This window comes from Notolabrus celidotus, chromosome 6, assembly GCF_009762535.1.
Source record: "Notolabrus celidotus isolate fNotCel1 chromosome 6, fNotCel1.pri, whole genome shotgun sequence".
In the NCBI taxonomy this organism is placed as follows: domain Eukaryota; kingdom Metazoa; phylum Chordata; class Actinopteri; order Labriformes; family Labridae; genus Notolabrus; species Notolabrus celidotus.
This window is the reverse complement of record NC_048277.1, coordinates 22,285,868-22,298,334: the sequence shown is the minus strand read 5'-3', so window position 1 is coordinate 22,298,334 and position 12,467 is coordinate 22,285,868. Positions and strand designations below refer to the sequence as shown.

The window sequence follows — 12,467 nt, the reverse complement described above, 5'->3', positions numbered from 1 at the left end:
GTAAGATAAATGTTTCTTATATTGCATTGAATGCATCCCCAAAGTCAGTTCTGCATAAAAAATTATTTAATTTTGATACATGATTTTCGTGTTAATGTTGAAATTTACACTCTATAAGCAGGTGTACTTTTAATTGTGTGAGAGTCATTTTGGACTGTGTATGTGTATTATTACTCATACTGAAAATTTGGATTTTAATACTTAATGTAATGCCTCCACTATGTATCTCAGTCCATGCTTTTAAAATAGATGTAAATACACTGCATGCCAGATGGTGATATTATACAGCACTTCAGGCACATGTGTACAGAACCTTCATAAGTCTGTCCCCGGGAAGATGTCATGTTATACATTAATAATCCACACAAACACAAAGAGTAGCAGTCAGTGAACAGGCAGCCTATGCTACATAATATGACATGAGGACTCCTCGTGATGAATCTCCCTTAGCTATAACACAACATATGCTGCCCATCTTTACTTTTTTGAATGCCTTAGTGTGCTGTAGATGTTTTACTTGATCACGTCTTGAGTAAATCAATATGACTGTCAAGCCATTAACGGCAGCGTCCTTTCATTCCCCTTTTCCCCATCAATCCACACTAATCCTGATTTACACAGTTTAAAACCTTGGCCACATCCCTTACCTTCCAAGGAGATGGGGTAATTAAATTGGTACTTTTTACAAGTCGTACTCAATAAATCTGAATAAATTAACAAGGCATTACTAAGACTGCTACATTAAATTTGCATAGTGTGTTGAATGAATATGCAACTGCAAGTGAAAAGGTCTGCTACTGTGAACTCTTGAAATTAGCATAACTACTTCCAGCATGTTTCTTAAATAATGCTCTCATTTGCACATCACTGAGTTGGCTAATTCTAACTTCAGTCAGTGTAGCCTCATAATTAAGACTCTAGCTTTAATTTTTAATGAAGTTTATGTTACATCAATCCTGACAGTAATGAGAGGGACATGGGAACAAAAAGGCTGCTAATAATTAAATTCACCAACCAGTTTGCGGCGTAGTAATTCCTGAGGAGAAATTACATGACTAATTATTAATTTGATATTCATACCATTTCCATGAACAGACTCACATAACTGCCTGTCCTGGTGCCAGTTATGCTGAAATGCAAAATGCCTTTTCACTGCCCCCATGACTGGGAGGTCTCACGTGGATTTTAGTGCACAATTAATCATGTTGACACTTGCGATTAAATGCTTTTTATTGGTCCAGATTTATTAGGCTGTATTACCTGAGTTGGTTTAACGCCTGTTGAAGTCTGTCAGTGAGATGAGGACATAAACAGTGTAATGATTGAATAACTGAGCTGATTCGAGGGCAGTTTGAAACTGCAGCTGACTTTCAGCACTTTGATTCAGCAAAGGAAAAACTTGCTCTAAATGAAGACTGGAAATAAAGACAGAAATGTCTGTATACTCTCATCACTAACCAGTTCTTTGTTTATTTCATGCCTGTGTTTAACCAAGAATACTTACAACTTGCAGAAGACGTTGCGCTTGTCCAAAAACATTGCCAAAAAACATTTAACAGATTTTTTTCTGAATCAATTAATGCATAAATTTAGCTGTGTAAATATCTATGTATTTTCATGGGATACGTTTAAAATGTTGTTATTGCAATTTGTATCCCAAACCCTGTCTCCAACTTACCCTCCAACTTATCTAATCGAGATGCATTCCTGAATGTAGCTGTGCAGTGTGTGACTATTCTCTGCATCTTTCCACATTTTGACACATCGCTCCTAAACTACTTGATGTATTTTTTTAAAAGTGTGCAGTTCTGTGGTCAGTGGCATCATACTGTCTTTGTTAATAGTTGAGTTGTAACTGAATTTTTTTATATTTAATTTTTTTAGATTATTTTGGGGGCTTTTTGCCTTTATAATATTAAGATAAGATAAGATAAGATAAGATACTTCTTTATTCATCCTTCAATGGGGAAATTCATGGAGTTACAGCAGCAAACAAGAAGGTGTACAGTACATATTTATTTGATAGAGCAGCTTGAGATAGACAGGAAACGTGAGGGGAGAGAGAGGGAGAGAGAGAGGAAGAATGATGCTCCAAATCATGCCGGGACCAGGAATTGATTCTACAACCAGTGCAATGAGAATCATACATGGGGCGCCTGAGCTAAACCCTGCCCTGAACTTATTTTCTAAAATAATTTTTAAAAGTATTCCTTGAAAATGTAACTGGGAAGATGGGTTCCCCTCAAATGAAAAACAGAAATCTGTGAACTGGGTATTGTTAATGGAAGGTACCCCTGGAGCTACAAAGTGAAATTAAGTTTTCATAGAAAATGTTGTAAATTTCCACAAATCTCAGAATTTTGTTGTTGAGAACTTTTTCAGATCAAAAGCTGATCAAAATGTGTAACATTGAGCTGTTTCATTAACATGAAGTCTGTGAATTTACCTGGGGATCAAAGAGAAACAAGCTCTGCAGCAGCTTTTTTTCTCTATCATTTTGATCAGAATTGTTCTCCATGAATATCTCTCTCTTCTTAGTTATCACGAAAACTGGCTGCTCTGCTGAAAGTTAATTATTTGGGATTGTAATGGCTTTGGTTTAGACAGGGGAGCTGAGCTTTTCCCCAGCTGACGACACTGTTCATACTGAGCCTGTGCCCACAGTATCTGTGACAGATAAAGAGTTTCCCTTGCATGCCTCGGTACTTGACATTTCACAGGATTTTTCCTTTGCTTTTCCATCAGTGCACTGTAATAGTATAAACCTCTAGATTAAATGTGTTTGATAGAAATGTAATTGCATTCTTCTGAGTGCATGCAGTCTTTGTGTATTCCACATATTTAAATCAAATGCTTTGTCACAGCTGGAGTACTTGCTCCTGAGCAGGTCAGAGTCAACAACATTATTTTCAAGTGCAGACTCTTGAGGATCTAGTAATCAACATCACAGTTCATCAGTGCTATTATTACTATACTTCAAAAATACATCTCCACATATATCAGCCTCATGTTGCTTCAAGAACCCTTAATCAAAAGGAATTGAGACACATAAATACATATTTTTCTCCAGATATTATCCATGGTTTCCAGGGTCCTTGGCTGCCAGCTCGGGGTTGCATCCTCACGCTGACAGAGTCAAAGCAGTCTGGAGGAATAATGATGCAGAGTTGGCGCTGCGTGTGCCCTGCCTTCTGAGCATGCTTTTATAGACACACAAATACCCAAGCCTTGCCCTAATTAATATGAAAATATCCTTGTGCAGGGTTCTTTTCTGTGCCCTTTTGATTAGCCGTGGATTAACAGGACCTTTATGTTTTCCTCACTGCACTTGTGTTTTCAGCACAGGTTAGCTCCCCTATTACTAAACAAATGAATCAGTGCCTGGAAATGTGTCATGCATATTACCTTTCAGCAGGAGGCACATTGAGCTGGTCAACCATAAAGGAGCAGTGCCACAGTGCTTGTTTGCGTTTTTCTCTTTAAAGCTCTCTGTGATTTAATGGGTGGCCTGTTTATGCTTAGCAATGCAAATTCTTCTTCTTGCAGCGGCATATATCACACACCAATTAATATATATCAATAGAGGTGGCACTCTGTGATTGGTCATTGTGTTAGTCACCCATGAGCAAAGGACTGAACACTGCCTTGGTTTGCTGCAGCCCTTCCTTGTAAAATGCAAATTAGGGATGCGGGATGATATCAGCATATGGTCATATCAGCTGATTCAAGCTTTGAAGTAATAACGGAACCCCTCCCAAGATTACAGGCCGATAATATGACCGTGTAAAGCTCCTGTGATGAGTTTTTAGTTGGTGATGAAACAGACTGAAAGTAATACTGATGTCTCTGTAGGATGTGAAAAAGCAAACCCAAACCATCAGAGACAAGAGGGATCATTTCTAGATTGTTATTTGTTAATCTTGCCCTTCTTGCCATGGGGTAAGTGTCAGACAGGGCGATTACTAGCATGCTAGCAAAACAACCTTTATTAAATGATTCTTTGCCAAAGATCAGGGGCAATTCTAGGATGGAATGTTTAGGGGTGCTGAGCAGTGCAAGATACATTTCACTGTTTTGTACATTTTAATGCAATTTTATTCCCACATTTGTGAAAGAAAAGTATAACACTTTTTAGGAAAGTCTGTGACTAAACCATCAAATCTGATAAAGGTTATTTAAACGCTGAGCCACAGCAAAAGAGAAATGTATTGGAATCATAAAAGAAACATATGGTAACCCTAATTTCTGGGGAAAGACAGCTTATTTTGATACAGCAGCTCCTCAACATATACATAAACAGTATGTATGTTTCTGGAGTAAACCAGCCTCCTATGGTGAGTACCAAAAACACAAAATGCGGTGGAACTGCTGTATTTTTGTTGTTAGAATATTACGTTTCAACCAAGTACTGTATGATTTTGAAACTTTTGCAGCTTGTTAAAAAGGATATACAGTAAAAAAAAAAATCTCTCAAATTTTAGGGGTGCTTGGATTCAATTAAGAGGTGCTTCAGCAACCCCAACAATGGGCTAGGAACGCCTATGCTTACTCATGTTTAGAACACGATCAGCAAATAGGGAAGATGCATTGTTTTGTGAGTAGGGGGCACCAAAATCGACACTACCGGAAATATCCTTACAGGAGCTTTAACTATATCACTACCTGCTCTGATACAGTGGGTGTTTGCACCTTTAAAAAGGCAACAGGAAACTAGCTTTTTTTTTATCATGTTCCTTAGTTTTGAGTGAGTTTCTCAAATGTGCATATTTTGAAGAGCACTGTATCATATATTGTTGTATTGAATATGCAAAATAATATGCTAAGTCTACTGAAGGAGAGGCCTGATTTTCTCTGGAATAGGATGGAAACAGAGAATACATGGAAACATGTTAATAGGTGGAAAATATTACCATAACACATTTCAGCAAAAAATACAATATTACGCTGCCCTGATAGAAATATCAAGTGATACTAAAGCAACTTGATGTCCGTGGATTATGTTTGCAAACTTTTTAATTCAAATTTTCTGTGCCATCTTTTTTATTCTGTTACCTTCCCTGTGGGGGAATCAGCCGTGTGTTTCTGTTTATGTGTGTGTATATGTGTGTGTGTAGTGTGTGTGTGGTAAACACTCCTGTATTGTTATTGTGTATTGTGTTGTTCTGGTCTTTGGCTCCGTTCGCCATCCTTGGAGACCGGAGCATTTATTCCCCTGATGTATAAGATGAAAAGACAGAACAAAAATGCCCCTCATTTGGTCCCAGTTGGTTAAGTGTATTCTGATCACTGCCAAGGTCTGGATGAACATGAGACACACACACACACACACACACACACACACACACACACACACACACACACACACACACACACACACACACACACACACACATACACACACACACACACACACACATAATAAAAAATAATTTGCCTCTGTTAGACGTGTTGCACCCTAACCCCCAGAGGAGAGACGTGTTGGTGATGTTGCCCGGGATGTTTCTCACAAACAACAATGTCAACTTTCTGTGAATTGATCCTGGAGTTCAAAGCTTTCTATCCTCTGCTCTCCCCCATCACAAACTTAATTAATTAATTCTGGGCACAGTTAAATGAACAATAACTGTTTTTTTAACAGTTTTAATTGGCACCTACAATGAAAAGATAATAGAAACATGAATTACAGGGAATGGGTTTAAGGTTAAACCTATAAAACTGACCTCTACATGTAATTTCACTTAAAGCGACCCCATGTATTGATCCACTCTTCAGTTAATGGATCACCTGTCACAACACATGTCAAGGGAGAAGTAGGAGCTTTAAAATTCTCTCATTCTAATACATCTCCATGTGATCTCTCCCTCATTGTAAAGCTGCACAGATTCATGCATCTCAAAGCGTTCCACCTCCTTTTTATTCTCTGTGAAAGGTAACTCTTTGAGTGTGATCATGGAACCATGTTAATTCATACTTTTTTTGCATAATAGCCCTTTGATCTTCCCTCTTCAAGGTGAGAGTTCACTGTTCTGTTGAGTTTGTTGTTAATATATTATGATCTCACATCGTGGTATATTGCATTATTCTCTCATTTTCATCAATATATACAGACACAGAATTTCCATGATTATTGTTCATATGAAACTAGCTCATTATCCTTTAATATATAGTGTAGTAGTATAGCAGTAGTGAGGGCCTTTTGCACTTTCATTTCAATATTGAATTGGATTCTCTCTTATTGTTATTCTGTTTTCCTCTCTCATCTCTCATCATCTTCTGCCCATCTTTGTAGCCACTTTCTCCTCGCTCTTTGCCCCCTTCCTCTTTGTATCTGTCAGCCGGCTATGAGCGCCGTGTGTAGTTTAACAGGATGATTTGTCGTCACCGAGTCATCTGTCACCAAAAGCTAAATGATGAAATGAGAGTGTGAGCAGCACTGTCTTGTCTGTAATGAATTATGCAGCAGGTCAGGGGCCTCTGTTGTGGTTACAGTCCACAGCACAAACACGGACCTCAGGTAGTGCTCTCATCAGTCCTGCTGTTTCCCACCATATGGAGTCAATGAACTGGGACACCCTCCTACACTCAGTCACACAGACACACAGACACACTCACACACTCACAGACACACACACACAAACACACACAGAGACACACACACACACACACAAACACACACACACACACACACACACTGTTCTGATGCAGACATGCACGTGTACGTACAGACAAATATTCATCATTGCAGATTGATGGAGAAATGTGTTTCTCTTAATCTGCAAGTTTGTCATATAAGCCTTTCAAAATAAAAGTCAGCTATTTACATCCTATACCTTTTAAATAATAGATAGACTTCAAGTGCAGGAAAAAAATTATAGCGTTTTTATTTTGTCCACAATTTTCAGTTTTGCCCTTCAAAATAAAAGTCAGTCATTAACTGACTTAATGTATGATGTATAGATATAAATATAGATGTATATGTATAGATATTATTTAGACTCTTGAACCTGTCCCCATCTGATGGTCACAGAGTGAAACTACTGCTGGTGGGAAAAAAAACCAAATAAAATTTATTTTCCAAATTAAATTAAATTAAAAAAAGCAAATAGAAAAATCCCCGAGTGTGTTGCATAAAAAACACAAACATTCATTTTTGTCTTATAGTCTTTTGTTGTTTAATTGGATGAAAGGATTCACAGACAAATTGAATTGCAAGTTCCCGCCTCTTGCACAATTGAGATATCTGTTACAGATGATGTGCCGTATAATGAATGCCTAATTTATGTAATTAGACCATTAAGCATAATCCGAGCATATGTTGTAAATGCCCTGAGGTCTTATTGCAGGTACTCCCTCTGATGTCACGAGACACAGCTAATGGAGGGGGCTGATGGGAGGGCTGTAATCCAGCTCTTTGATAAGATAAATAATAATGTCTATTGTGTTGTAATTTTCACGTTTTATTTCAAGGCAGTTCATATAATGCTTTATTCTTTTTTCTGTTATAGAAATATTTTTCTAAGAGGACTGCCTTGTGAAGTTGGCCTTGAAGCAAGTGTGCGTATCCCGTCATATCGGCTAAATTTGCCATTGAGGAGGCTGCGGTGAGAGCCCTCTGTCTGCTAATTAATTGTCACTCTGCTGAATATTCATACCTTCTCATCAGCGCGTCCTTAATTGCACCGTAAAGCATCTCTGGGGGCTGAAACCACCGCGGACTTCATTAGCAGCGCCCGCGCGCAGGCCTATTGGCTGCTTTTTAGAGTCTACAGCAGACAACAAACCACATACCATACCTGCTGTGTTTGACGTATTTAACGCATGAAGAGGCCAGGTAGATAACAGATCCCTCCGAATCTGAAGGATAACCCTCGCGACATAAATTAAAAATAATTCAACTAGAAAAAGTGTGGTAATTTGTACCCTTTATTCACTGTGATTGTAAATGTTTGTCTTAAAAAATCCGCACTTGAACACCTCTGGCAATGGTTTGAAAATGTATAGATTATTATTTATTACCTACATGCATTGCCTCTAGTCGTCATTCACATATCCAGTCAATAATCTGCCATAATAATGAAAAATACTCAAGCTTTATACATTTTGAAATCGCAAAAAAAAAAAAAAAAAAAATGGTTAGAAAAGTAAACGCAGACTTGAAAAAACGGAATTAACATTTTGATCTGGAGGGTTTTCTTCCCTTAGTTATTAGTCTGTTTATAATCTCCTTTTAAAAACGTTAGTTCACCCTTAGATTATATGTTTCCGTGTGTGATAATAGGCATCACCCGCCGTTTTAACTTTCTCTTAATCGCTCCCTGAAAGGCAGATTTTTTTTCCCTCCGCAGGTCTGGGTGGCAGCAGATCTCAACTCGATTCACTGTGACAATATTGTTTGGCTATCATTCGCTGCTTTAGGCTGAATGGCATCGATCCTCTTTTAACAACATTTGTTTCCTATTGTGTCGTGGGGGCGCAGCAGTGGAGGGCAGACGTGTGAAAGTGGCTGTTTGATTCTCTTTTTCATCCCCATGACCTCAGCTTTTGTGTCTCGTCACCCTGGGAATGTCACGCCTCACTACTCTACTTTAAGATGTTTCAGAAAGTGCCCTTTGTTTTCGCTCCTCTTCTTTTTTTTAAAGCTCACACAAAATTGTTCTTGGTCCCCCCTCGTGTTATAAAGGATACTTCAGGCTGAGGCACGGTTCACAAGTGCAATGCAATTTGGCTTATCCCAACCTTTGTTCGCGCTTCTACAAATGACCAAACATAGTGCAGACTTGATCTACTGCTGCTTGAACTCCGGAGTTTGGGAGCAGCTAAAAACCCCTATTCAGATTCAGAGTCATGGTGGTATTTTCACTGTGTGCATTGGACAGGGACAAAAGGGCCTACCAATATCCCATAACCCTGCAGCTCAAAAAGCCACACCGTCTGTATGTGAGAGGAGAGTGAAAAAAATACTCTTACTGCTGCTTTGAGGCTGGTTAATGCAAGTGCCGGTTAACTTGCAACACGCAAACTTGTTTTCGAAAAAAAAGTTGCTAAGGAGAAACAGAAAAACTCTTCCTTAATGTTATTTCAAGAAGAAAAAGTAACTTTGGAATCGTGCGTAAAATAGCGCGTCAGCTGTGCCATTCCAACACCCTTCATTCCTCAGATTTCACAATCATAATTCACATAAGAAATCCTGTCAGCCACAAATTTAGACTGATTCTTCCTGCTTGTATTAATCTGAGTGAGAGCCAATCATACAATAAGTTTTCAATGAATGGATGGACGGATGAAAAGGCTGGATGTCAGAAGATGTTTGGCACTTGGCAGTGTGTTGTCATTATCCGCAGTGTGTGTGTGAGATGGGTCGACTGGGCCACTTCCTTTTGGACTAAACCTTTTGAGCTGAACATTAATGTGAGATGACAGGTGTTAAAAGGCACTTTGCACTGACAAAAAGCGACACTGCACGCAAGTTTTAGACACTTGAAATTAAAACCAAATGAACTGACTTTTTTCTGGAGTATTAAACCATATTAGTTGTAAAGTTATTTGAACATTGAGAAGAATAAACAATAAAAATTGCCTCTTTTCCTTTTCTCTACTCTGATTTTGTTTAACAGTTTTCATGCAGCATTACGGTCTCCTCTCTGCAGCCTGCTCCTGCTTTCTGGGTGAAAATAGCTCGCTGTCCCCCCGCAATGCGATTCCTTTCGTAATCCGTCAGACTGGTGATGGGGTGCATTGTGGATTTATGGGGGGAAATTAGCATAAATTATGAGCAAATCTGCGTGGTGCGTGTGTGTGGTCCCTGGCATTGCAAACCATCCAAGCGGAAAGGTGGCCCTGGCCAAAAGCTTGAATAGCAATAGCTCAAAATAGGCTTCCCATTTGGTTTTCACATTCATATAATTGACTTATGGATATTTTATACAGTTTTCAAAACACCATCTTCAAGGGTTTATTTGCATTTGTGAAGTACTCTGGAATCTTCTTTACATAAACACAATGGACTTGTCGCCTCATGAAGTTTCAGTTTGGATAACGGTGTTTGCATTGTGTTGATGTTTTCATATTGTTGCTTCCTCTGCTGAGCTCAGGGCCGAATCAGTCTTCTCAGTAACACATGCTCATGGAGAATTATTTTGTAGTGCATTCCGTCAACAAAGTGATGTGATCAAGAATACAGATTTTCTTATATCTGCTTAAAAACTGGATTATTTTTTATTCATTAACTTCCACGTTAAAAAAAAAATCGGTTTGCAGCATGCAAGACAGTTTTGGAATCTGTTCTCTAAACACACAACAAGATGCAATGCACAAACAAGAACATTAATTACTTCAGTTTATGGCGCAAGTAACAAATTCGCCTTTACAAAACGCATATAGTAAAGAGACAATTTTACAACAGATATCGTCAAATTACAAATCATTTTCACGTCTCTTCACGTCCATATCTACTCCTGAATCGTTACCGTAAAGTCCACTGAAGAAGCATTAGCGCATACCTTCACACTGAGTGCCATCGCAGTTCAATTCCGGTTGCCGAGCCTTTTCACCCCTTTTCTGTCTTCAAATGGAAATGATTTTCATTGGCCCAAGGTGTCCATGTAAATAGGTGTAAATGAAACCAGATTATGCCTTCCTCCCAGCCCCCCCCCCCCCTTCTCCCCCTCCTCCTCCCATGGCGATTGTCATGTGATAGCAAAGAGGTGGCACATTAATGGAGCGCCTCTACAGGGGTCTTTTCTGCTCATGTCACTACATAAAACTATCAGATGGTTAGAGGAAGGCCATGGAGGCAGCCACTTAGCTCGTCTTACAGAGGACGCCAAATGAAGTCTATTCAGCTTCGCTAGCGGGACAAGCTGACTTACTCTGCGAGAGAGACTTACAGCAGCCGTCACTCCATAAATGCGCACCGCCCGCGAGCCAGCACAGCGCACACAGACGCACAACCTGACTCTTTTACGCACGACGCAACCCCAGCTTTTGCCTGCTTTTAAACTTTCCTCAGCGGTTGTTCTCATGAAGAGCGGCAAGCCTTCGCTGAGGAATTAAAGAGGGACTACTTTTTATTGATTTTCTGAAAATATCGAGGATGCCTCGTCCGGGGAGAAACACGTACAGCGACCAGAAGCCTCCTTACTCCTACATCTCCCTCACTGCCATGGCGATCCAGAGCTGCCCGGAGAAGATGCTGCCCCTCAGTGAAATTTACAAGTTCATCATGGATAGATTCCCCTACTACAGAGAAAACACTCAGCGGTGGCAGAACTCCCTGCGCCACAACCTCTCCTTCAACGACTGTTTCATTAAAATCCCGCGGCGCCCGGATCAGCCAGGTAAGGGCAGCTTCTGGGCTTTGCACCCCAGCTGTGGGGACATGTTTGAGAATGGAAGTTTCCTGAGACGCCGCAAAAGGTTCAAAGTGTTGGGAGCGTCCGACCACTTGGCTCCCAGTAAGCAGTCGGAAGCTGCTCATTACCTCCAGCAGCAAGCCAAGCTGAGGCTGAGCGCCCTGGCAGCCACCGGCACGCACCTGCCCCAGATGTCAACCTACAACCTGGGAGTGACTCAGACGTCAACTTTCAAGCATCCTTTCGCCATCGAGAACATCATCGCCAGAGAGTACAAGGTCCCAGGAAGCCTGGCCTTCTCCACCATGCAGTCCATGTCTGCTGGTTACCCGCTGCATAACCAGCTGACCACAGCATGGCCCCACATGTACAACACCAGCGTGATTGACACGGCTGCCCCAATCTCCATGGCGGGCAGCGACTACAGCGCATACGGTATGCCCATCAAATCTCTGTGCCACGGGGGACAGTCTTTACCCGCTATCCCGGTACCCATCAAGCCCACTCCGACCTCCATGGGTTTCTCGGCGTTACCTCCACACATCCCCGCGTTTCTATCAAACTCTCCGCAGTCTCTGAGCCCGACTTCCCCACAGACAGCGACCAGCCAAAGCAGCCCCGCGACCCCGAGTGAGACTCTGACGAGCCCGTCCACGCTGCAGTCTGTGGCTGTGCACTGACCACATTGACTGTCCCATTATTATTAAAAAAAAAAAAAAAAGAACTACTGGCTGGCTCCCAGGCCCTCTTTATTGATCCCAAAGTTTATATTTTCTGTCGTCGGAAACTATCAGGCGAGTTGCAGTTGCATATCGATTTATTTGTGTATGTGTTGAATGTGTCGCTTTAAAAAAAATTGTGTCATTGAAGTCCAGCACAGAATCGCACAGAGAAGTATTGCTCTTGAAAATATAAATTATTTGATAGTACTATTTTTCAGTTTGTTGTGACATGTGACAGTGGAAGTGGAGCCACAGATGGGAAGTTTGTTTTGGCACCATCCACTCTTCACTTCAGTTCTCGTGACAGATTTTCTTTTTTTGTGTCATTTTGATAAAAAAAAACAACAAATCTTTTGCACCGTTTCTGTGAGACCACTGTGAAATAACGAGGCGG

General features: G+C 40.5%; 1 protein-coding gene across 1 annotated transcript; it reads left to right on the top strand.

The window, feature by feature from the left end:
• Positions 1 to 10,715: 10,715 nt before the first annotated feature.
• foxb1a (forkhead box B1a) lies at positions 10,716 to 12,072 on the top strand. Its single transcript, XM_034686171.1, has one exon. The coding sequence runs from the start codon at positions 11,093 to 11,095 to the stop codon at positions 12,029 to 12,031; it is 939 nt and encodes a 312-aa protein (XP_034542062.1). The 5' UTR covers positions 10,716 to 11,092; the 3' UTR covers positions 12,032 to 12,072.
• Positions 12,073 to 12,467: the final 395 nt, after the last annotated feature.

Coding starts and splice junctions, on each gene's coding strand:
- foxb1a (XM_034686171.1), top strand. CDS start 11,093: ATGCCTCGTCCGGGGAGAAACACGTACAGCGACCAGAAGCCTCCTTAC.